Source organism: Centroberyx affinis, unplaced genomic scaffold, assembly GCF_046629955.1.
Source record: "Centroberyx affinis isolate AG114_WGS23_722 - 3 ecotype Tasmania unplaced genomic scaffold, CSIRO-AGI_Caff_v1 ptg003226l_1, whole genome shotgun sequence".
NCBI lineage: Eukaryota > Metazoa > Chordata > Actinopteri > Beryciformes > Berycidae > Centroberyx > Centroberyx affinis.
In genome coordinates, this window is record NW_027281261.1 from 32996 (window position 1) to 59118 (window position 26123).

At 41.0% G+C, this 26123-nt stretch overlaps 1 protein-coding gene across 1 annotated transcript in view; it reads left to right on the forward strand.

The window, feature by feature from the left end:
- The window catches only part of LOC139660151 (disco-interacting protein 2 homolog C), a gene marked incomplete at its 5' end in the record, with an annotated part of 58502 nt that extends 32592 nt beyond the window's left edge, over nt 1-25910 (forward strand). Inside the window, 10 exons of the mRNA XM_071538217.1 lie at nt 2956-3086; nt 6215-6383; nt 7816-7986; nt 11147-11176; nt 14763-14824; nt 19028-19085; nt 20824-20898; nt 21688-21862; nt 23334-23457; nt 25658-25910. Of these exons, the coding sequence (XP_071394318.1) occupies nt 2956-3086; nt 6215-6383; nt 7816-7986; nt 11147-11176; nt 14763-14824; nt 19028-19085; nt 20824-20898; nt 21688-21862; nt 23334-23457; nt 25658-25910 (1248 nt within the window). The remainder of the gene's footprint in view (nt 1-2955; nt 3087-6214; nt 6384-7815; nt 7987-11146; nt 11177-14762; nt 14825-19027; nt 19086-20823; nt 20899-21687; nt 21863-23333; nt 23458-25657) is intronic.
- Between the last annotated feature and the right edge of the window lie 213 nt (nt 25911-26123).

The window sequence follows — 26123 nt, forward strand, 5'->3', positions numbered from 1 at the left end:
GTGTATATCTATATTTATCTGGCTAAAATGCAAAATATAAGTCTTTTCTGCCTAAGTCTTCCTTCCTTATTTCACAAACTATGGCTCTCACCCTTGGCCTCCTTATTGGTTGCTCATAATGTTTTTGATCTAGGAGTTGAAGCTTATTCTACTGTTGCAGTCAGCCACTCTGGATAAGAGCGACAGCTAAATGCCTAAAATGTAAATGTACTATAAATAGGGCTGGGCGATATGGTTGAAATCAATATCATGATAATCATAAGGATTTTTCTTGATATCAGTATATATCACGATATGGTTCATGTATGCAAAATCACATTAAATAATCAAATGAATGTTCATCTCATTGAACCGAATGTTAATGTTAGGTGTAATGTCAAACAAAACAGAAATATTCAAATAATATTCCTACCATACCTCATTTTATGAGTTTTTAAGTAAAATTTGCTTGTCATCATCAATTTAGACAGCAGAAATGTGTGTCACGATATTAAAATCATCATCATATCATCTCATCACGATATGATTCCACCGAAAGACGATAAACGATAATATTGAATTATCGCCCAGCCCTAACTATAAATAGTAGAAGGAAAACCTCTGCAAACACTGAACAATTGTCCAACTTTCTGTCACACCCCAAAAAAAAAATCATTCCTATCACTTAAATTTAAAGTTACATTGATTTCTTGACCCTGCAAACATCCACTTATCTATCCACATATCTATCTATCTCTGTTAGTTTCATAATTATGGCTAAAAAAATGATAATCGTCTAACGGTGAAAATCCCAGATCCGGATCATCACCAAAATCGAATCCATTGCTCCTTGGTACCGAGGCCGATCCGTCCCACAAATGTCACGGAAATCCATTCATATGTTTGTGAGAAATCCTGCTGACAGACAGACAGACAAACTGACGCACAAGCTCCCTGCTGGAGGTGATAAACGTTAAGTAATTAGAAATATCTCTACAGCAGAACGATTAGCATAACAAACGCTCAGGCGCAGGGAGTCTCCGGATGCAGCGGCGACCGGATGAATTGACCGCATTGTTTTTTCTCATTGTGCTTCGGCACCAATGTTCCCCGCGTTGACTGATTTCCTCATTAAGCGCGGTGATTAAACATAATGGACGGGCTGGTTAGCCGCGCATGAGAAAACACGCCGCCATTGTTTCCCTGCTGCCCGCCACTTCCTGTGCTGTTGATTAGACAGACAATTAAGAGTGTGTTTCTCAAAGTGTTTATTAATAAGTCTTTTGTGTTGTGATTATGATGCAGAGGCTCGAGAAGACGTAGCGATGATATTTGACAGTCGATGGTGTGAACGCTGTCAAAAGAAATGCATTGTGGTAAATAGAGAGACAATGAGCAGGAACGGGGAATCAATCAGCTGATTTTCACGCTGTCTGCTTAACAAATATATATATTGGCTGAATTACAGGTTAGCTTGCTTTAAAGGGGCGATAACAAATGATTTTACTGCGCCGCAGCACAAAATGACCATAATATATCTGTGAGGGGGCTGATAAGGTTAGTGATCAATAACAATCACTTAAAGATTACTTGGCCAGCTGCTGAGATTTCTGGCTTTCTCACTTTCTGGTCTATACTCTGTTTTGGAAGAGAAACTCCCCGCTCATTGGAGTATCAAGACTGTCCCAATCCCCTACACGCGCACACACACACACACACACACACACACACACACACACACACACACACACACACACACCAACTGCTCAAAGATGGAGGATGGACCAGCGTCCCAAAGATGAAAATTAAAAAGCCTCGCTCTCAAGCCAAAAAAGCAAATGACAAAGCATTTTTATTATTCCAGTGTTTAGCATGATGATGTATTACCTCTTAACGAGATGTTTCTGTTGGATCTCTGCTCTAATGAGCTAGTTTACTCTAAACACTAGTTTATTGTGAAAATGTGACTTTGTTATTTATGTCATTTATGATTCGTACTGGTCGCCGATAGATTACTTAACGGCCCTTTAAGTCAGTGTCAGTGGACTGGAGAGAGGTAGAATGGATAAAGCTGGACTGAACTGAGGTGAACCAGGCTGAACCAGGCTGAACCAGGCTGAACCAGGCCGAACCAGACCAAACCAAGCCAGCTCTCCTCTCATTCAGAGTCCATTGCCTAGGTGACAGGTTGTGCCCTGTAACTATGGCTATGGTGCAGTATCAGAACATTTGGGCCACTTCCAAATATGTTTGGACACACCGCTACATGTAACTGCACCTGTACCAAATTAAGCTGGGTCTAAAACCTAATGAATGATGAACACTGTCTGCTGAAATGCATTGGGGTTTCTGTACCAATAAAGACATTTTTAATGCGTTGTTCACTTCTCAAGCCTAATCTTAACAAAATAAAGATGTTAACAACGAAGTCTAAGAGTGTGCGGTTGGATAATTCCTTTATATGGACATTTTTTATAAGACATTCACCAGCCTCCAACAGTAGATTAATTTGTTCGTCCTTCCTAAAACCCGATTTCAAAGCAAACCATGTGTCTGTATGGATGTAATTTGATCTCATACTCCAAAACCCATCCATTTCATCTCATATTGAGTCTTAAAATCACATTTTTCTTTAAACAAATAAAAAAAAAAAACTGCAAATGTAGTGATAATTCCACTTGTTTCCAATGCAAATCAACTTGTTTCAATAATTTTCTTGACTCAAGTAGTTTCTTGCTGTGACTGTGAGTGTCTGCCTTATTCTGCCTTGTTTCAAGATGTTGACACTTATTTCTAGAAAAAAAAGTGAAACTGCTTTGGAACCAAGTAGCATTATCTCAGAATCTTTGGTTTTAAGGCAAAAGTAGTAGTAGTAGACTGAATAGAAGGCTAGACGACTTGTTAATGTGGACTCCCAGTGTTTTGCAGTGTGTGTCTAACCTTCACGTGTCACCTGTCTGTCTGTCACCTGGACAGATGTCTCACACAGCCACCAGTGCCTTCTGCCGCTCCATCAAGCTGCAGTGTGAGCTTTACCCGTCCAGAGAGGTCGCCATCTGCCTCGACCCGTACTGCGGCCTGGGCTTCGTCCTCTGGTGCCTTTGCAGGTCAGTCAGACACACACACACACACACACACACACACACACACACACACACACACACACACACACTGGATTCACCTGGTCACAAACTGACCAGGTGAATCCAGATGAAAGCCCTTTTTATCTCCTTTTTGATTTCACCTGTAAAATCCGCTCCAGCCATGAAGGGTGGATGGAGATGAATGGGAGGAGACAAGTTAAAGGATAAGATAAAGACACTACATGCATCATTTTAACATCAATAAATCATTACTATATCAATTCTGAGACATCAGAACTATCATCGAAAAGATTGGCAGCTTAAACCGGCCTCTACAAATTAGCTGTTCCTGATATTGATTGATGGATTTATTGTTGTGTTGGGAAATTAATCTTGTGGCATACAGAGGTCAGATAAATGACACCAAAAAAGAAATAACCCGAAATATACAAAACACAGTAAACAGGTTCAGTATTCACCACACAGTAAACGGTAACACTTTACAATAAGGGTCACTAAGTTAAGGGTTAGTTAATGCTTAATAAGCATTAACTAACCCTTAATTAACAGTTAACTAATGTGTCTGGTAATCATTTACTAATGGTGTTCATGTTAACTAAGGTATTAATTTATACATTATTTAATAGTCATCTTTATAAACTATTAAATAATGTATAAATTAATACCTTCGTTAACATGCACACCATTAGTAAATAACACATTAGTTAACTGTTAATTAAGAGTTAGTTAATGCTTATTAAGCATTAACTAACCCTTATTAAGCATTAACTAACCCTTAACTTAGTGACCCTTATTGTAAAGTGTTACCCAGTAAACATAACACAGTAGACAAGACAGTACAGTATTCACACATTCAAGGACTCAGTAATGTTGCTGCTGTTTTTGTTCAGCAAAGCCATGCTGGTGGCTTTTATCCACTAAACAAAGGATGTGACACATCTCCAATAATCGCCTTAATAATCGTCCTTTCTTCATCAGTCAGTTCCTATAGACTGATGTCATACATCCAAAAAAGTGTGTGTGTGTGTGTGAGAGAGAGGGAGAAAGAGGGAAGAAAATGCATATTGTAGAAAGAGAGCGAAAGAGTGTAATGAGTGGAGAAAAAGAGAGACAGAGGTTTATAGAAGCAAAGCATGGCTGTGGGTTCATGTTTTATTCTGCTGGTTTACCAAAGCTGCCGTCTCCCAGAAGATGATGTAACTGCACAACTTGGCTTTCTTTTCCACTGCCCCCCCCCCCCCCATCTAACTCTCTCTCCCTCTCTCTCTCTCTCTCTCTCTCTCTCTTTCCAGGTTTAGTATCTACCTTTCCTTCTCTCCTGTATCTCTCTCTGTCTCTCTCCCTTCCTCCCTCTCTCTTTCTCTCCCCCTCTCTCTCTGTCTCTCTCTCTCTCCCCCTCTCTCTCTGTCTCTCTCTCTCTCCCCCTCTCTCCCCCTCTCTATCTCTCTGTCTCTTATCCTTTTTACTTTTTCCCTGCTTTCTTTCTTCCTCCCTCCTTTCTTCCCTCCTCCCTCGCTTTCCTCTCCCTGAGCTTATCCTTCGAATGTCAACTCTTCATATTATGGAAAATAATATGACATTATGGAAATATCACAGTGGGTTCCCGTCCGAAAACCAAGACGAAAGAAAAGAGACAACAAAGCTATATATATATATATATATATATTTTTTTTTTTTATTACGTGGCATTGGGAGCGCTAGCCAGGCGGCCTTGGTCTCCCTCACTGCAGAGATCGACTCAGCCTTGAAGAATGGGAAGAAATTGGGTGTATTTTTCGAGTTCAAAGTGCTGAATATGTAACGGTGTGAATGTATTATGGAGAAGGCCATTTCTCGTGAGTCAAATGTACTCACTGGGTTTCCGTAGTTTGAAAAGTGTAATTTACTCTGTTGGAGCATGAGTTGCAGGCCTTTGAGTGTAAAGAGCTTGTCATGTGCTGTTCAGTGAATAATGGTCTTTCTCTGCAGGCGGTAGTGTGCACTTATATTGTATTGGCTATAAATTTAGATATATTCAATTATCTTATTGTTACTGGTGTGCGTGCAAATGTGTGGGTTGGTGTGTGAGTTTTTAAGTGTTTTAAAGCTGCACTAGCCAATTTTTTGCACTTTGGCGGCCCCAAGTGGCAGTGGGAAGTAACTGTTTGGATTTTTGAAAGGTTGAAGGACTTCATTACCCAGAAATCGTGTATGGTGACATCAGTAAAATGTCTTCTTAGTGTCTGGTGTGGGGCGGAGGTGGTGAAGAGGTTAGTGACTGTCGACTGGCTTTCTCGCTCACTGCTGTTTAGGAAACACTTTTGTATTTTGCGCTTAAGTTTTGATCCGTCACATCCTGTATGGAGAGGATTTCCCACCAGTGGCCATACAGACACCAGAACTTAATCTGGGCAAATAGGGTGAACACAGAACTTGAATGGATAGAACGGTCCTTCCACTGTTTGCCATGGTAATTTGGCTAGTACAGCATGAAATGGCGATTATGGAATTTTAAAACTAATTTTTAAACTCAACTGAATGCTAACGTTGGCGACTTTTCTGCCATTTGTTTTTTTTGGGGTTTTTTTCTTATTGGTGCACAAACAAAACAGTAGTGACTTTACAGATACAACAATGATTGAAACGGGGATAAAATACACAAGGGCAGACAATGAATAAACAAAAACAGGGTGACGTACAGCACTTGACATGGTACATATATAAAACAAAACAAAACAAAATAAAACAAAACAAAAAAAACAAGGATGAAATAGTCATAATAATTATGATGATAGTGACATCATGCAGTTACTGCAATTTAAATTTGTGTTTTAGGGAAGATCTGTTATAGAACGCGTGTTTATGTGTATGATTGTGTGTGTATGGGAGAGAAGAGAAAAAAAATAAATAATAATAATAATACATATATTGAAGAATGAATAATAAATAAGTAATAATAAGGGAAGAATGAAAAAAATAAATAAATAAATGGTTTGTAATTGATCTTTAGAAGTGTCCGCTATTGTAGTATGGGGGTTCCTGGCAGGGCTTGAGGGCTGAGGTCTATTCCACAGTTCAAGTATGTATTTTCTTCCATTTTTCACATGGCAGATATCAGAGTCTGAGCCTGACTGCCTGGTCTCTCTCTGCAGTGTGTACTCAGGTCACCAGTCCATCCTGATCCCTCCCTCTGAGCTGGAGGTGAACCCGGCTCTCTGGCTGCTGGCCGTCAGTCAGTACAAAGTCCGCGACACTTTCTGCTCCTACAGCGTCATGGAGCTCTGCACCAAAGGCCTGGGCCTGCAGACCGACTCGCTGAAGGTAGGGGGCATTTTATTTATGATTAATTGTCATGCTAATCAAAAAAATGAGCCATAATCTAAAAGCTGCACATGAATTGAAAGTCACAAAACATCATAGATAATCAGATTAAGAACAGGCTGCAGGTTTTGCTCTTTTATGTTTTAAGGAAATCTGGTGTTCCAGTTATTTTGGCCAGTGAGTGCATATTATATGCTTTACATTTTATGAATTTAGCTGATTCTCTTGTCTGGAGAGACTTGCAATAAGATAATGTTTCACACAATCGCTGTGATGCCCTTGAGCAAGGCATTTATATCCTGTGAGCTGCAGCATGTGTGTGTAATATTACTTAGTTTGAAAGTTTCAAGTGCCCTGTAATTAGCAATTAGTATAAGTCACTCTGTCGTTCAGTCGGTCCCAAACAGTTGAAATAATTTACTGCACATGTGCCACGGCGGGACGCAGCTATAAAGACTCTATAAGCCTGACTGCTGCATGAATTTTGAGATTTGGTTTGGTTTCGGTTGGTAAAGCAGAGGTTTGCTACACCAGAGATCCTCTAATTCTAATCTTGAGTGAGTCAATTTAGCGGCAAGCTGGTCGCAGTTTATCACAAATTATGTGTTTGAGTAAGCTTCGTGACCACAGGACTCCAGAAAGCCTTTCAAAACACATTGTCTCATTTCTAGAGCGCATGTTGAGAAAGCAGAAAATAAAGCTGTTTTTCTTAATGCCTGAGAAATGTGACTTTTTGACAAGGTTCTCACAGCAATTAATCAGCAGTTAAGTTTATTTGCACATGTAAATGGCAACACACAGAGAGTAGAGAGAAGAAAAATGAATACAGATGGGACTTATGAAAACATCTCACCTTACACCAAAAAAAACAAGTAAACAAGTAAAAAAGTGAATTGCATAACAGAAACTAAATTAGGGCTGAACGATTTTGAAAAAATATCGAATTGCGATTATTTTGACTGATATTGCAATTGCGATATGATTTGCGATATTAGAGGGAATGATCATTTTTACATCATTATTCTCATTTTCACTGAAAAACGTATTAAAATGATTATGGTGTGATTTTTGCGGGGATCTGTACCAAACAAAGATGTTTTCTTAAAGTCTGTAGAATATGATGTGTAGGCCAGGACATCTCTGTAGCACCACAATATTTAATTTAAAATGGTATTTTGACACATTTCACCTTTAACAAATATTGCGCCTCCTGCGATTTGAAAATTGCAGTAGGCCATATTGCGATTTCGATAAAATTTCGATTAATTGTTCAGCCCTAAACTAAATGTCACCAAAGCTCACCACGGTACAACACAGTACAACAACAACAAAACACATAAACAATACGGTGTTAACCAAATGTCTCTCCTGCCCCGCTCTCCTCCCCTCTCACTCTCCCTCCTCCTCGCCCACCCCCCCACCCCCCCTTCAGTCTCGAGGTCTGGACTTGTCTCGGGTGAGGACTTGCGTGGTCGTGGCGGAGGAGCGTCCCAGGATCGCCCTGACCCAGTCCTTCTCCAAACTCTTCAAAGACCTGGGCCTGCACCCGCGCGCCGTCAGCACGTCCTTCGGCTGCAGGGTCAACCTGGCGATCTGCCTGCAGGTCAGTCACACTTCCTATACCTTCTTACCTTTTATTTTTTCTAGTTTTCTCTGCCACCGGGACTGAGGGACGTTTCTTGGTTTGACGTTTTGGCCAGAAGTGCTGTAGAAGTTTTCAGAAACTTTCGAAAAACCACTTGCTGAAAGTCCTACGACCAGGGAAACGTTGGCCGATGTTGACCGCAGTCGCCTCGTTTTTCTCATTTGGTGGAGAACTTGGCTGCAGCTGCAACTTTTGGTCAATGACGTACTGATCTGTACGCAGGTCCAACTGGCGCTACAGCTAGAAATCTGGCTGGAGTCGACCACAGAAAACTAGCAGGGCGTTGTTTAAGGTTTGAACAGATTTGTCTTGGAGCTGCTGTGACATCACAACACAACACAGGTCTTGATCTCAAGGTCTGAGGTAGACTTGGGGGTGTGTGGTTCACGCCAAGCATGGACTAAAACTAAAGTAGTAAACGCTCCAGAGTTTGTATATACCAAGGTTATTATAGTTTTGCATTTTTCATTAGTTTTTATTTTGATTTCGTTTTGACTTTTTGTTTTCAATTTCAGTTTAGTTTTAATTCGTTTTTAAAGCAGGTTTGCTAGTTTAGTTTAGATTTTATTTTTTGAAAATGCTTAGTTTTAGTTTAGTTTTTATTAGTTTCAGTGTTAGTTTTAGTCTTTTTTTGTAATATGGGGTATTTGTCAGGAGCGAGATTCAAAAATTCAAAATTCTAGGCTTATGTATGAAATAAATTGACAAAGACGAAAACTAACAACATTTTCTCTATAATTTTAGTTTATTTTAATTAGTTTTGTAAACACACAATACAGTTTGTTAGTTATCGTTTTTTTGTAAAGCCTCGTTTTTATTTTTATTTCAGTTAACGAAAATGTTTTTTCACACCTAGTTTTCGTTATTTCGTTAGTTTTCGTTAACGATGATAACCTTGGTATATACCGCATATATGAACTCTGGAGCGTTTACTACTTTAGTTCGGTTCGTTTGGGGCGGTTGAGAGCAATTTGGCACCGAGACGCCTGAAAATACAAGTCTGGGTCCTCTTCCAAGCGAACTCTGGTGCAGTTCATTAGGAGTGAGAATGTAATCCGAACCAACTACAGGAAACCACACCAAGACCAAGACCCAAGGTTTTATGAGTATAAGGAGATGGGTTTTGACATCCAGCAGTTGCTCATATTCAGCTATTTCTTCATGTGTTCTTTCTTAACTGATACGAACACCAGAGAAGGTAAATCACGGTAAAAGAGTGCAGACAAGTCCATCAAGTTTAGCTCAAGTTACAGGGACTGGAATCCGATGTTTGTTTGTTTGTCAGAGAAAACAAACCGTAGGTGTGATCGCACGCTTACTCATGCATCCACTTCCAGTAGTCGTGTTTTCCCCTTCAGTGCGTTACATGGAATTAAATAGCTCGCTCTTGTGGAACCGTTTTTGTTTGCACTCTCCCATGAATTGTGTATTATACCCTGTGTAGCTTGCAAAATTGAAGATGCTCTTTGGAAAATGTGCTCGAGTAGTCTTGGTTAAACTAGATTTCAGTGAACTGTGCTGTTTGTTTGCAGTTGGCTGGAAAATTAGGTAAAGATGTTTATTTCTTATGTTTTACCAGAGCGTCTGCTTGATCCAGGGGGGTGCGTTTGTTTTATTTATCTGAGGGAAACGGATAAGCACAAAATTTTCATTGAGGTCAGGCAGGTAAACACTGTAATAGAATATGCTTTCCAAGAGAGGGAAAGTCTTTGGCGATAAATTGGTGGTTTGGAGGGGCAGTGGACTCACCCCGGCCTGTCTGTGGCCTCAGTGGTTGTGGTTCAGACTTGAATCTGGTGCTTATCCTCTGCAGTTTGGAGTTTTCCAGCTAGTCTATCACTGCTGGAGCGGAAAAAACCACCCAGCTGCAATTTTGGTTACGTTGCATTGGAAGTTTACAAGGTTGTGTATGTGTTGAATGACTTTTGTGACCCCTGGGCGCTTTAAAACCTGTTAAAGCCCCATTGTACAATGTCAAAAATACATGGGCGTCAGTGAAAACATAACCATTCTTTTCTTCCTTCTTTAAAAATACACTTTCTTGCAGATGTGTGGTTTTGGTGAGGCAGCAGCGATATGTTTTTGGGGGACTAGATGACAGGCTCCAGAGAGAAAAGTCCCTTAGTTGCCAGACAGCACAACAAACTAAACCGCAGATCTTTCTCTCTACATAATCATTCTCTCCGCCTGCTGCCTCTCATCCAAACAACCGGCTCTGGAGACGCGGAGCTCTCTCTCTCTCTCTCTCTCTCTCTCTCTCTCTCTCTCTCTCTCTCTCTCTCTCTGTGTGTCTCTGGGGTTCAGCAGCTTGTCATTGCAACACGCAGCGTCATCCGTCCATTTCAGGCTGATCATTGCTCTCACATTCCAGCTATGATTTGCAACCTTCAGTGGATCAAATCAAGTTATTCCCCAAGTTCATATCAAAATGTCATTGAAGTTTGTCCTTTTGGTATTCTTTAAACCCTGTCATTGAATGTACCAATTCAAATTTTTTAGCTTATTTACCTGGAAGTTCAGTAAAGATATCTGCTGGATAATTAAGATCCAAGTTAAGTTACTATCCAATTTTCTATCAAATGTCAATGTATGAATCATTTTATTGATATTTGATAAGATATACAGTATATAAGATGTATCTTCAACCTGAATGAAGAGATTTGCTAAATATTCTTGCTATATTCAACATAGTCGAATCATTTGTGAGCCTGTTGTTGTTGCACAGTAGATTATTTCTAACTGCATGTCTCAAACGCTGAGCCAAAAGAGCCAATTGTGATGAATGTAAAATGACTAATATTCTATGTTGAACTACACCGTAACCTTAAATTAACCAATCGCTTTCTTGTGGCTGAAATTGACAAGACTAATATTTGACTTGACAATCCTTTCAGTTCTGACTGCTTGTTTTATTTCTTTCAGTTTTCCATTTTGACATTTTCTTCCCTCCTTTTCTTCCTTGTGTTTTGCATAACCCCGCCCACATATCTCATACTTGGTTTTGTCTCCGCCCTCCTTCCTCCCTTCCTTCCTTCCTTCCTTCCTCTCCCACCTTGATTTCTTGCTCCTCCTCCTCCTCCTCCTCCTCTTCCTCCTCCACCCCTCTCTGCTGCTGTAGCCTCACAGGCTGGGGAAGCTTGCCGACCAGGTAGGGAACCACCATCTACCCCCCCCCCCCCCGCCCCACCCCCACCCCCACCCCCACCTCCTCTCAGCACATCGCTCATCAGCTGGCCTCCACAGGGTTTAGACTATAACGGTTGAGGGGCAGGAGAGCGGTAGGAGGTTTCAGTACTGTATGAGCAGGGGTGTTCAGTGTGCCATCAAGATCCAAAGACTCTCGAGGTCTTTATCAGTTTGCATTCCTGTGCGATCTTGTGTGTGTGTGTTCGATGTAATATCTAACAGGCAAATTATGATTAAACACAACAAAACAAAAACAAAATGGCAACAGATGACGGAAAAAAAATCCCACTCTCACATTCTTAAGAAGTTCATTCGGCAACTTGGTTAGAGCGTTCTCCACATGGACACAAATAATAATAATAATAATAATAATAATAATGATACATTTTATTTGTATAGCACCTTTCAAAACATAATTACAAAGTGCTTCACAACAGCAAAAATAAAAACAGAAATCAACAAAATGACAATAAAATAAAAGCATTATAAAAAGAACATAAAAGTTAGAATAAACTAAAATAAAGTATACGATAAGATGTTAAAATAGTAAAACAGTAGAATTGAAAGTGTGTCTTTAAAAGAGATTTAAAAGAGGACAAAGATGTGGCTTGCCTGATCTCCTGTATATCGACTTGGCATTCTTGGGATTTGATAATCACCTTAGGTTTTCATTCCAGCCAAACACTACAGCAAATCATTTCACTGATCAGTTCCTCCCTCCTGAAATCAGCTGCTGTAGTGTTTGGCTGGAATGAAAAGCTGAAAAACAGACTCTGGGGTCCTGATGGCACATGATCGAAGACCACTGCTGCATTGTATAGGACTGTACAGGATCTATGGGTGTAGGGCTAGAGGGGAGAGTGTATATAGTGGACAGATAGGGAGAGATATGGTGGGAAATACATTAGGTAGAAAATATCAGGATCACAAAAAAGAGTGTCCATTAGAAATACCAGTTTTGTACCTTGAGTGTAGATGGACAGACAGCAAATTTGTAGACAGTTAATTGATTTTAGACTATATCGAGTTGCAGTGTGCACGTTTTACACCTGGATCACACACAATCTGTAATGCATTTGTGTTCAGACTTATTGAGATGAGACTGACTAGACGTGGCTGTCGGTTGTAGAATTACAACACAAAACTTTCGTTGCAAGTCTGATTCAGTGACGAAATGTTTTCATTACAGAAACTCCCTAGAGAGGTGTAGCAAACATCGGGTGAAAACAACAGCGGTTTTATTGGACACATGCATCATCAGCACAAAAGTAGAAAAAGCCCAAATGCATGCAACACCTTCATTACAACGCAATCAGCGGAATGATGTAGCAGTAACTGATGCTCTCATTGGAAATTAACTTCCACGCGTTCAGTGTGATCCCAGCGTTAGTCTTCCATGTCAAAGCACAGTGTAAAGAGTTTCCTATTAAAAAAATGAAGCAGTACAGAGGAGGTTTGTAGCGCTCGTGTTGTACAAAAGCAATCAAACCTCTATCAGCTAGCATGCGAGGAGTGTAGGTGGGAGCGTTAGTGTGTGATGGTGTGGCTGCACATCGCTAGTAATGAGCACCAAGCACTGCGGTGCACATCTGGGCTCTCAGTAACTAAACCGATGGACCGGGCGCTAAAAGACGGTGCTTTCCTGGAAGCCGCCATCTTTATGCATTTTGTCCCTCGGTTCCATCTTGTCAGGCAAGAGCAATCGATCCCAGAAAAGTCATTGACTACGTTTACATGGACTGCAATAATCAGACTATTGACCTTATATTTTGATTAATCTGTATACATGAGTTGCTTAAAGAATATTCCATCCATATTCCCGTTTACATGCTACAGAGCAGAGTCCGATTAATGACTGAAGACACGCCAACATTACGTCCTGCGTCCGAGTTTCCTTCTGGAATTTAACCTGAAACCCTTTCTGTCATGTTGTTTTCTGTCATGTTGCTGCCGTGGTCGGGACAAAATGTTGGGACTTCTTTTTACCGGTGGCCGTCGTCTTTTCTTATGAAAACAAATGCTGTGAAAACTCAGATAGGACGTCACAATGCAATTAAGGTGTTTACATGTCAATGCACTTCAATAATGCGACTAAGATCAGAATACTCCACATGTCTTAATTCGACTGTTGCTTACTCCGACTATGACCTTATTCGGGTTAAGGTGATCAGAAAATGCTGTTTACATGGCAGTGTCTTATTCAGAGTATTGTCTTAATCGGGTTAATATCGGAATATTGCAGTCCATGTAAACGTGCTCATTGAAACCATTTTAAAACAGTTCCTGATCCCAGGTGTGCTGGAGTGTGTGTGTGTGTGATGCTACCTGCCATCTTGTGCTCTGGGTTGTGGCCTTTCTGACTCAGCCTTCCCAGCATGCCGTTCTGTCTGTGTGCGGTGGTGGGCTCTGCGTACAGTTTCACCACTGAACTACAGTCTGTCTACAGAGAGAGAGAGAGAGAGAGGGAGAGGATGGAGGGATGGTGGAGGAAGAGAGAGGTTGGAACGGGGGTCTTTCTCTCTTTCTTTTTCCTCTATCTCGCTTTTCTTCTAAATTTTCACTCTTACCCACAATCAGGAGTACGATGCTCAACACAGAATTAACTAATTTAGTTGATATCTACAAGACAAAAAGGTCACATTATAGGATATGTAGACCAGACCTGGGTCAAATAATGTTTGCAAATATTTTTCATAGATTATTTTATCCTCCTTATCTAAATTTTACAATCACAAGAAAGTATTTTAAGGCAATTTAGTGTCATTTTCTTTGATTGACAGCCTCCCTGACACTGTCTGAACTGTCTTCAAGTGGTAAGCCCCACCCATCTGGTCCTCCAAGTGGGTTAAAACAAACGCTAAGAAGTATTTGCAAATATTATTTGACCTAGGGCTGATATAGACTGAGAACGTGAATGAGCTTTCTTTGAGCAAGTCTTCATATCACACTGTTATCGGTAGGGTTGAAAACAAAGAAATAAAGCAGTGCTGATATATTTAAGGTGTTTTTGTTTCCTCATCCTCCTCATCATCACCCCTTTCTCCCATCTTTCTTTCACCCGCGCTCACTTTCACTTTCCTTTCCTTTCTTTCCTCTAAAAGATAATTAAAGTTTTGTCGTGGCTTTCTGGTTGCATGTGGATCAGGTGGAATCCGATCTCAGAAAGTTTGGTGGTTCACTTTTTTTTTTTTTTTTATTGTTTTTGGTTCTTGGTTTTTAATCAGTGTTTTTTTTGGTTTTTCCCCTCCAAAAATGTCCCACTGCTGTCGCTCCCACATTGTTCTCTCCACCACTTTCTGAATGTCGTAGAGGAGTCGTGGGTTTGGTTTTTTTGGTCTCTGTCTCAAACCCAAAAGCTTCCTTTCTGCTGTGAAGGGAAAGCTTGTCTCTGTGAGCACTAATGCACGAGCAGCAGCATCCACAGCGCAGTAGTAATAGTAGTAGTAGCAGCTGTAGTAGTAGAAGTAGTTGTTGTAGTACAGTTGTAATACAGCAGTGGTTGTCATGGGACATCGTGTTAACTCTTTGTTGTTGGTGGTGTTCCTCAGGGAACCTCAGGACCGGACCCCACGACGGTGTTTGTTGACATGAGAGCGCTACGGCACGACAGGTAAGTTTAACACAACACACCTCAGACTCCAGAAGTCTTTGATTGATTTGTTAAAGGTTAGATGCGTAATATTTCTGCTTTACTGAAGCATAATATGACTAGTAAATATCAGCAGCAGGTTCCTGAATAGCAGCGAATGAAACAAAGTGAAACAGTCGGCAGAGATTTCTGCATTCAGAAACACAGGAGCGGGCCGAGGCTGAAGGCCCTCCTGCCACACCAAGGTCCATTCAAAAATATGGCAATTTGTTTTTGCCTTAATTATCAGCAAAAAACACACATCTTAAAATATTATTTGAGACTTTATTACTAATCAGTAGGGTGTTCTGGTAAATTCGGCATGTTTATAATCCTCCAAACAGCTTGAATTTGAACAGATCGGCCCAAGTGGTGTTATACACAGACCCTTCAATGTTTCTTCACTAAGGAGTGTATACCAAATCTATCCCACTAGATAATTTTCCAGACAGAGAGAGCCTATATGCCAAAACAAAGGAAGAACAGCAGTTTCTTCTTTTGATTCTTGATCTGTGAGGTGAAATTCATCCTTTCGGATGGAATTTGGGTTTCAGTATCTCTGCTCACAGGCATTTCAATGGGGAAAAACACTTCCTGATCATGATGAGAACCTTGGGTCTTATTGATACAGGCTGCCTGCAGTGCCCGTTAGCAAGGCACTTAAAGGATAAGTCTGGCGATTTTAGACCTGTATATAATTTGGCTCTTACATGCCCACGGACCCACAGAGAACACTGACTCCAGAGTCAGCTGCCTCGTTGCCTCTTGCTGCTAACAATGAGTCCAAGTTTGTCAAAATATTTGTAGGCTCCACAGCGGAGTTGAGAGTAAACGGAAAAGCAAAGTACATCTATTAAAATTAGCTCTGATTTCATGACATAGTTCCGCCATACCTTCAATAATCAGGAAATCACAGAACTATTTTTCTCAGCCGCAGCACAGACCACTGTGGGGTGAAAGGTGGTTCTTGGCGGAGTGATCTAGTTTTGGATAGTCAGGTCAGATTGTAAACAGTAGAGTTTGGTAGAAGGCTGCTGCTGCTTTCTGGGCGGTGGATAGGAATACGTTGGTTGGTCACCATGTGGTTTTCACAGACTGGCTTTTGGAGATATTTTGACCAACAGTTTGGAGCTCGTTGTTTCAACCGACAGCTGACTCTGGAGCCAATACTCGCTGCAGGTCCAAGTACTGCAGGGACAACATAGGTCCAAAATCACAGAACTTATCCTTTAAACCCCTGCTGTAACTGCTCCAGTGCAGCTGCCTGGTGACCAGCAGTAGGAGACTGTGGCTGTACTGAGAGGCTCCCAGGTGTGAATGTTTGGAGGTTTGTGAATGTGAAGCAAGGCATTGCTGACATTGAGCATGGTGCTCAGCAAACTTTCCCAGAATAAATAAAGTCCTTAGTAAAGACGCTTATTCACATGCAAGGCTTGTTCAACAGCTATGAAATGTCGCTCTGGGCTTATAGTCTAAACTTTCAATATAACGAGAAGCTCTGCCAGCTGAAAGTTTCCTAAAGACAATATGACATTTTCAGGCATGTCAACTTGACACCCCAGCTGTCACACTTGCAGCCTTTCCGCTTACTCTAAAACACTTCCACCCTGGGAAAGATGTACTTAAAAACCCATCAAATTCAGTCTGACTCACATTTCATACAGTGCGACACCATAAATAGTAACGAGGAAGCCTCCAGAATTTGTTTTGCCAGAGTTCTGGCTTTCAGAGCAGAGAGTGTGACTCTGTGAACCAGCCGGGGGTCTGAAAAATGCCGCGGGGGCTCAACATTAGTGCCAGTATGCATGTCTTAGGGTGGTGAGGTACTGGCAGTTTCCAGGCGGTGTAGATGGACAGCAGCCCCTGCAACGCCGGGATAGCGAGTGAGACAAAAATGTATTCAAATGTTCCCTGACAAGATGTTCCTGTGGGATTAAAGCAGCGGTACTGAGGCAGCTGCAGCTCAGCTACACACCTGGAAATGTAAAATTTAAACTTGTCAGGCGCTGCTGCCCATCAGACTTGTCCAAAAAGTTTCCCACTACCTTTTCTCTGATTCAGCAGATCATTCTCATTTAGTCATTTAGTCTATTATTCAGTCCTAAAATCGTAATTTTCGTAAAAAATCTGCCAGTGTGGTTAGATAATTTTACTTGTTTCCAATGCAAATTAATTTGTTTCAAGAATTGTGTAGAATCAAGTGTCATTTTCTTGATAGCGGTGCAGTGATCTGCCTTATTCTGACTTGTTTCAACACACTGACACTCATTTCTAGAAAATTCATAAAGTAAGTGAAGCTGCATTGGAAACAAGGCAAGGCAAGTTTATTTATATAGCACATTTCAGCACCAAGACAATTCAAAGTGCTTTACATAAAACATTAAAAGCATCGAGACAAAGTGAATAAGATAAAATTCATATAAAAGAACAAGCAAAATGCATTGCATTAAAAGAATCAAATCAAGTAAAATAGAAAGATATTTTTACTCCCCTAAAGGAAACACAGAATCAAGTGGAGTTATCTCACCTCACTGGCAGGATTTTTGTCTTGGTTTAAGAAAAATAAGATTTGAAGGCTGAATATGAGAGAAAATGATTTGTTAAGATGGACGTTTTTTGCCGTGTGGCCTTTAGCCTGCCTCTGCTCCATAATGCAAAGACATACAACCATCCTGCGGTCATTATTATCATCCTGGAGAAGTCACAGCACATGAAGCAGCGAGGCAGTTGGCCCCGCTGTGTATAAATATAGCCGTGACTGCGCTCCCGGTGCATGATTACATATAATCACTGCTGATTTAAAGCGGCCTGTTTTAAGACACTTTTCTACCAGGGAGGCTTTGTGTTTCTGGTTTGTATTGTGAGGGACGAGTATGGAAATAGATGATGAAAGATCAGTGGCGAGGGTGGTACAGAGGCCCGATGGTCAGAGAGACAGTCCCATAACTGAAAGGTCACAAGCTGGATACCCACGAGAGCCAATATCCTGTTGAAGTGTCCTTTATCAACACACTGAACCCCCCATCTACCCAATTTCCCCTTGGCGATCAATAAAGTTCATCTTATCTTTACTGGTAGAGACAAAAGCACTTATTGCTCTTTTACCCAGTGAAAAGAATTGAATTTGTCACATCTGGTAATAAAGTCTTGGAGACAGATACAGGGCAGCATGCTGGCCTATAGGTTAGAGAGACCGTCCCAAACATCCAGAGGTGGCAGGTTTGATCCCCGTAACGGCCGGTGTGTCCTTGAGCAAAACAACTGAACCCCTTATTCCTCCAGAAGGCGCCAGACTGTCTCAAAGGGAAATACAAAGAAAATAATTCCTATTCACACAGTGTGTAATGTGGCACTTAAATGCTCTAAACTTCTAAAACTCCAAACGGTCAGACCAAATGAGTGAAAATGTTCCCACACACTGTCTGCAAGCTTACTGCCTTGCAAATATTATATACTTGTGGGGTTAATGAAGTGGATAATGTGGCTACTAGTCTGTTTTTATACCTTTTAGCATTACAAAACTATTAATTATCATAATTTTAAGACAATATAATCCTTGTACATGAGCCAAATATGTAAAAGTCAACCTGGATAACATCACTAGAGGATTAAAAAAATAATAAATAATTGTTTACATTGTATAAACAGACAAAACATATGGAAAAGGAAGGAATAAACGAGGGAAGAAATGAGTGAAGGAGCAAAAAAGGGAAGCAGAGAAGCCAGAAAGGAGGAAAGGAGGGGGGGAATGAAGAAGGAAAGGAAGGAAGGAAGGAAGCTGAGAAAGAAAGAGAGAGAAAAAGAAAGAAAGAAAGAAAGGAACAAAGAAAGAACGAGGGAACTAGAGCATCAATTTGGGGGAGAGAGGCCAATCTGTCTTTATGCCTTTTAGCATTACAAAACAATTAATTATCATAATTTTAAGACAATATAAGCCTTTTACATGAGCCATAATATGTAAAAGTCAACCTGACGAACATCACTAGAGGATTAAAACATATTAAATAATTGTTTAGATTGTATAAACAGACAAAACATATATGAGTTTAGATGAGCAGGACATGAGTATGCGTTCTGCTGGCATATTTTTCCTGCTTAGTCCCCGCTCTCTATGTGTATCAATATTAATATTTTGATCAATGACATTTTGATGGCTTGATTAGTAACTATTGGTTTCCTCCACAGGGTGAGACTAGTGGAGAGGGGGTCGCCACACAGCCTGCCACTGATGGAGTCTGGGAAGGTGAGTGTTTTGACACAGAGGCAAATAATTCATTGTTTATACAACTTTCCACTACCATGCCCTAGAAAAATATTGCAAAAACAACTGACTGAGAAAAGAAAGCAATTATTCCATTTTTTTTTTCTTTTAAAAAAAAAAATATATATGATGAATTATGTGTTTAATACTGTCTTGTATGTTGTATTGTTTTTTTAATATGATGAACATGTTTTTAAATACCTGGCTGCAATCAAATGTCCCTTAGTGGGACAATAAAGACTTGACTTGACTTGAAACACAATGATCATAAATGGGTTTAGCTGGTCATTCTTCGCTGTGAAATTTTAAGATAAAAAAGACTAAAGACATGATTTCAAAATATGTTTATATCATCATGAAACATGCTATATATACATATACATATATCACCACTCAGATGAAAAAAACTATATAAAACTATGGAAAACAGCTTTGTTTTTACCCCGATGACTATGTATTTTTAAGGTTATCTCATGGATTTTGAAATGATTTAATAAGACCAAGAACAGAATTTTCTCAACCCATAGAGGAGCATGTAATCCTTCAACTGAAGTTAAAACATGAACATCACCAAAGTTGTAGGTTTTCACATGACAGCAGCGATATGGAGGATGATGTCAGCTCTCACCTACAGTAACCTTAAACCAGTGCTTCCCCCTGAAAACCTCTGGAACTGCATTTAAACCACAAGACATTAAGACTCCATCCAAAGCAATGCCAAATAAATCCTTTCAGGTGGGGTAAGGGCTTCAGTAGTGAGGGCTGGACTCCTGTTTCAGTTCATTTACAGGGGAAACACTGTGTTACACCATCAGCAATCTATAAAGAAGGTTTACAGAGTTAGAAAAATGTAGACAAACTGTACGCAGAGGGAGGTGTCGTCATTTTCCAAGACTAAACTGTTCATTCTTCTTGAATAAATAACTGAATACGGTTTATACGCCACAGCCAATTAACTGCACATTGATTTAAAGTGATGTTGAGTAGTTGTGTGGTTTCCGTGGCAACTGCATATCCGAAAATTGAGGGGTCTAAGTTGATGCATATTTGGCTGGAGGTGCTGGAGAAGTATAGGATCTAAAGCTATGGAGGACTGAGGATCAGCATGAGTCACGCAACAAAATAAATGACATCAACACTGATACTGCTGTCAGAGGAAAGGAGGGAGGAAGGATGGAAGGAAGGAAAGAGGGAAAGAAGGAAAAATGGGAGAAAGGACAGAGGGAAGGAGGGAGACAGGGAAGGGAGTACGGAAGGAAGGATAAAAGAAAGAAACAAGGGAAGGAAACAAGGAAATGAGTAAAAGTGGGAAGGAAGAAGGGAAAAAAGGAGGGAAAACGAGAAGGAAGGAAAAGGAGAAAAATGAAAGGAGGGAAGGGAGAAGGGAATGAAGAAAAGAGGGAATAAAGAAGGAGGTAGGGAGGGAAGGAGGGAAGAACAGAAGGAAGAAGCAAGAAAGGAGGGGAGAAATGAAGAAGGAAAGGAAAGGAAAGAAGGAACAAAGCTGGGAAAGAAAGAAAGAGCGAGGGAGCTAGACTATCAGTTAGGGAGAGAGAGGCCAGTTTAACTCGGCCTGGCTGTAGATCAGTTCCGTATTTGTTTTCTGGGAGTCAGATTGTTATTATATAGATCATATTGATCATATATTGACTGATCATATTGATGTTTATGTTAATGTATTGTGTGGTGAACTGTCTGCTGTGGTGTCTGGTACCAACAGATCCTGCCTGGGGTTCGAATCATCATCGCCAACCCAGAGACCAAGGGACCAATGGGAGAGTCGCATCTGGGCGAGGTTAGAATGAGCACCAACCACTCATCACTTCACACAAGCCCATAATGACAGTGGAGTTTAAAGCGGCACCGGGCAACTTTGCACTTTGGCGACCCCAAGTGGCAGCAGGAGATAACTGAAAGTTTGAAGGACTTCATTACCCAGAAAACGAGGAATGTGACACCAGTAAACTGCACACTTCTCTGTCCAGTTTCAAGTTTTAGGTTTATACGCCATTTCACATAAAAATGCATTTGAATTCTTGATCAAGAGCCTCACGTCATTCAGGCGAAAAAACACACATAAGAGGGTGAAAGAACAAGGACACATAAGAAGCAAAAAAATGATAAAACATATGAACACCAGTACACCATTGTCAACAAGTGCGATAGTTAAAGTAAAGTAAGTAATTAACTTTATTTATATAGCACCTTTTGAGAGCAGAGACGTCACAAAGTGCTTCACAGAGGAAATAAAGCATAAACATACATACAGACATAAAGCACAATAAAAACGGACAAAAAAACCACAACAAAAACAAAAGTAAATAGAAAATTACAAGGCAAGTCTAAACAAATGGGTCTTGAGCTGCTTTCTCTGTAGACACTGTGAACACTTCAATTTTACTCTCATGCCCACAATCATTTTGTGGTGGTGGTTATCACTTTTATATGTTGGATCTCTCTTATATTGGGGCAAAACTCCTACATGTAAATGAAGAAAACACAGAGTGCAGTGGAGCAGAAGTGGACAGCCTCTCCCTGCAGTGTGACGGCTGACACTGTGTGTGTGTGTGTTGTGTGTTTGTAGATCTGGGTGCACAGCGGCCACAACGCCAGCGGATACTTCACGGTGTACGGAGACGAAGCGCTGCAGTCGGACCACTTCAGCTCCAGACTGAGCTTCGGGGACACGCAGACCGTCTGGGCCCGGACCGGCTACCTGGGCTTCCTCCGCAGGACCGAGCTCACCGACGCCAGCGGCGGTAAGCGGAGGGCAGAGAATTTGCCGGACGGGGCCTGATATCGACCTTTAATTAAAATTCTGATATCAGCTAGGAGAGGTGAGGATGTGATTTTACTCAACAGCTTCGGGGATGTCAGTCTGTTCAACCTGCAGTGAAACCTGCCTTAATGAGCTGATAACACACCAAAAAGATTTTCATTAGTATGGCCTTCAGTGGAGAGGTTTAGTGTCACATGATTGACAAAAAATTCAGTTTGAGAGGAATTTCCACCCTGACAAGAACCAAATTCTAGGGGAAACACTAAATCCTTGTAATTTAAAATAAAGAAATTGTATTCAAATTGTCAGATTCAAAGATATTGATTATTGCCAGAAAAACTGAAGCTTACATCCAAAAATATCAGTATTGCGCTTCAGAAACCCATATCCATCTAACCCTAGAGGGGATCAAACATGATTTTTTTGTCTTTTTTTTTTATCTCAAACCATTGGTCAACCATGTCGTCAAAAATCACAATATCTTACAATCCAAGGCTGATCTTTAGTGATACAAGGCCTGCATCCTCTCTTCTTTAACTGCAGGGTAAATAGAAATTCAGAGTGTCTGTCATAGCGTTCATGTAGCTGCACATCGCTGTGAGCAGGACTTGAACCTGGACTTGACATCCACTCCACCATCAGTTCAGGCTCATGTTTAGAGCTGCAACAATTAATCGATTAATCTATTAATCGATCAACTAAATCGATCAACTATTAAATTAAATGCCAAGTAATTTTTTAAGAAAAATACGTCAAAATTCTCTGATTCCAGCTTCTTAAATGTGAATATTTTCTGGTTTCTTTACTCCTCTATGACAGTAAACTGAATATCTTTGGGTTGTGGACAAAACAAGACATTTGAGGACGTCATCTTGGGCTTTGGGAAACACTGATCCACATTTTTCACCATTTTCTGACATTTTATAGACCAAACAACTAATCGAATAATCGAGAAAATAATCAACAGATTAATCGACAATGAAAATAGTCGTTAGTTGCAGCCCTACTCATGTTGGTTGATGGATACAGAATTTCACAGGCCAACTGAAATATTTAGCACCTAAAGTGTTTCTTTTGTTTTGGAATACATAAAATGATAAAGTGCAGGTTAGCTTCCCACCAAAGTGACTAGGAGAGTTGACAGTCACCAGCCACAGTCAAAATATACCAGCTGTAACCAAAGGGCAGACCTAGCTGCAGGTGCTAATGGATTAGAGAGAAAGCACATTCAGACTATATATTTAATTCTCTCCACTTCTAAACAGTAACATTTCTTTCTCTACACTGCCTGTGGTCAAATGTTTGGATCCCCAGTCTGCTGTGAAAGTGTTTGGTCTTCCCCCGGTGTCAAGAAGTTTCAGATTCACTTAAGAGTCACAAGTCAAAGATGTGGCATCAGGTAACCATGCTTGTGTGTGTGTGTGTGTGTGTGTGTGTGTGTGTACCCACAGAGCGACATGACGCCCTGTACGTGGTGGGCGCCCTGGACGAGGCCATGGAGCTGCGGGGGATGCGTTACCACCCCATCGACATCGAGACGTCCGTCATCAGGACGCACAAGAGCATCACAGAGTGGTGAGGAGCTCGACTCACAACGACCTCGCTCGCCACCTTGTTGTCCCACCGGGGGAAATTCAGGTCGCGTTTCGGCCGGGATCCGGGACAGACCGAGACGGCAGACGCCTTCCTTTTGACTTATTTATCTGCTGTAGATGTCTGTGAGCTGAGCCTGATTCACCCCGACAACGTTTCTAACCCTCTGACAGGGCTGAACATGAGAAACTACACAAGATTAAAAAGTCTGTGTGTGTTCAAAAGATAAGTAAGGGATAATGCCCGACGAGGTGTCCATTATCAGGAATTAATGGACGACGGGGAGTCCAGAACCAGGCCAGAAAAAAATGAAGACCTTTAATTTATATTTTCATGCGTTTTGTAATCAAAATCTAAAGTTTTTCTCAAGCCATAACTCAGTTTCCCTGGTAACACCTGAGGGTTTGACTAATACCTGGAACAATCATTACCATCCCATAAGGTTCTTATGCAATGGAAACGTTGTTCACTACTCCAGTAAATAGGACGAACCTTAGATACGACTTGGCAGTGGGAGATATTTCTAGTCCGCTCAGCTCATAGAACCCTTTGGCTCAGCTATGAGCCAGAAAGCTAACGTTATGCTAGCAACATTCAAAGTCAATAACATTGCGTACGGTTGACAAACAGTAAATATAATTTGACAGTATGTTTAACAACAAGACTAGCTAGCTATCCAGCCATGTCATTGTCCCCAAATCAATATCAAGATTTTCACGAACAAATGAATGGAGTAAACGGAGGCTTTGACTGCGTCCCTGTTGCTATGGTTACTCATTTTAGATACAGGCTGATACTACGTAGCCAGCGCATTAATTTAGAACGGTGAACAGACAGTTTCACTAGAACTACTTAGTAGGTGTTCATTATCAGGAATCAATGGACACCCTGCAGCCAATCAGAATCGAGTATTCACCCAGACCATGGTATAATTAACCATAATCAAATGAGAACATGGTGGAGACGATTGGTAGCTTCTATCTCACACCAGTGGTATTGTTAGTGTTTCTCAAAATTGAGACTACATTTCCTAGAAACCCTGTTGCTTCCTGATGCAAAAAACATCTTTTCTTCACATATATTATATACATATATAATATTGTTCACATGTATGTATGTGAACAATATTTTTGTATATTGTATTGTGACATTTGATGTGAAATTTTCATTTAGTAGGTTAAGGTTGAAAAAAATTACATACAAAAATTCCATTACATATGACAATATTTATTTGTTTGACATGTGAAAACATAATTCACATGCAAAGAGACGATAGACAATGCACATGAGAGTTTTCACAGTTTTCACATGTGACTATGTTGTAAGGGAAGTGTTAACATCTTCTGGCGGCTTATGGTCTCTAACCGCTGGATGACCCTGAATACCACATATTCAGTTCAATTCAAATGTATTTGTATAGCACCGCCTCATACAAAAGCAGTTCAAAGTGCTTTACATAAAAACAATAAAACAGCAAAAATATGCAAATAAACAGAAACATCCATGCATACATACACATAAAAACACATATACATACACACATACAAACAAACATTATGTACAAATACAGTGTGTTCATTTAAGAAAATGCTCGAGTGAAAAGGAAGGTCTTTAGTTTGGTTTTGAAAGAGCACAGTGTTGGAGCAAGTCTAAGATCAGTAGGCAAACTGTTCCATTCTTTAGGTGCATAAATACTGAAAGCCATCTCACCAGACTTTGAAAGTGCTCCAGGCACATGGAGGAGATTTCCACCTTGTGACCCAGAGAGATCTGCTGGGGTAATAAACTGACAGCATGTCTGAGATGTACTGTGGAGCCAGACCAGCAAGTGCTTTGTAAACCAACAGAAGGATTTTGAATTGTATTCTGGAAACAACAGGTAGCCAGTGAAGGTTCGGGAGAAGGACTGGAGTTATATGGTCTGATCTTTTTGTCCTGGTGAGAACTTGTGCGGCTGAGTTCTGGATAAATTGTAATCTATGGATTGTTTTGTTTGAAAGACTGGATAAATAGAGAATTGACAAATGCTCATGACAAATGCATGCATGAGTTTCTCTGAGTCAGATTGGGAAAGAAAGCCTCTGATTCTGGAAATGTTTGTAGTCTGATATTGCTTCATAAAAAAAAAAAAAAAAGTGAAATGTGAATTTGAGCGGTACTTCTTCTTCTTCTCTGCCTGCAGCGCGGTGTTCACATGGACCAACCTGCTGGTGGTGGTGGTGGAGCTGGACGGCTCGGAGCAGGAGGCCCTGGACCTGGTCCCGCTGGTCACCAACGTGGTTCTGGAGGAGCACTACCTGATCGTGGGCGTGGTGGTGGTGGTCGACATCGGCGTCATCCCCATCAACTCCCGCGGCGAGAAGCAGCGGATGCACCTGCGCGACGGCTTCCTGGCCGACCAGCTGGACCCCATCTACGTGGCTTACAACATGTAGCGCCCCCCCCCCCCCCCCCGGCTGCCGCTACAGAGGAGGAGGAGGACGAGGGAGTGGAGGGTTGTTTTGGAGGACTGGGACTGGGACGGGACGGGACGGGACGGGACGGGACGGGATGGAACTACATGCAATGACAGCAATGCAACAGTCTGCTCCTGAGACTGAAGGACTGCCGGAGTCCGAGGCAGGGTTTGTGGGACGAGGGGGAGATGT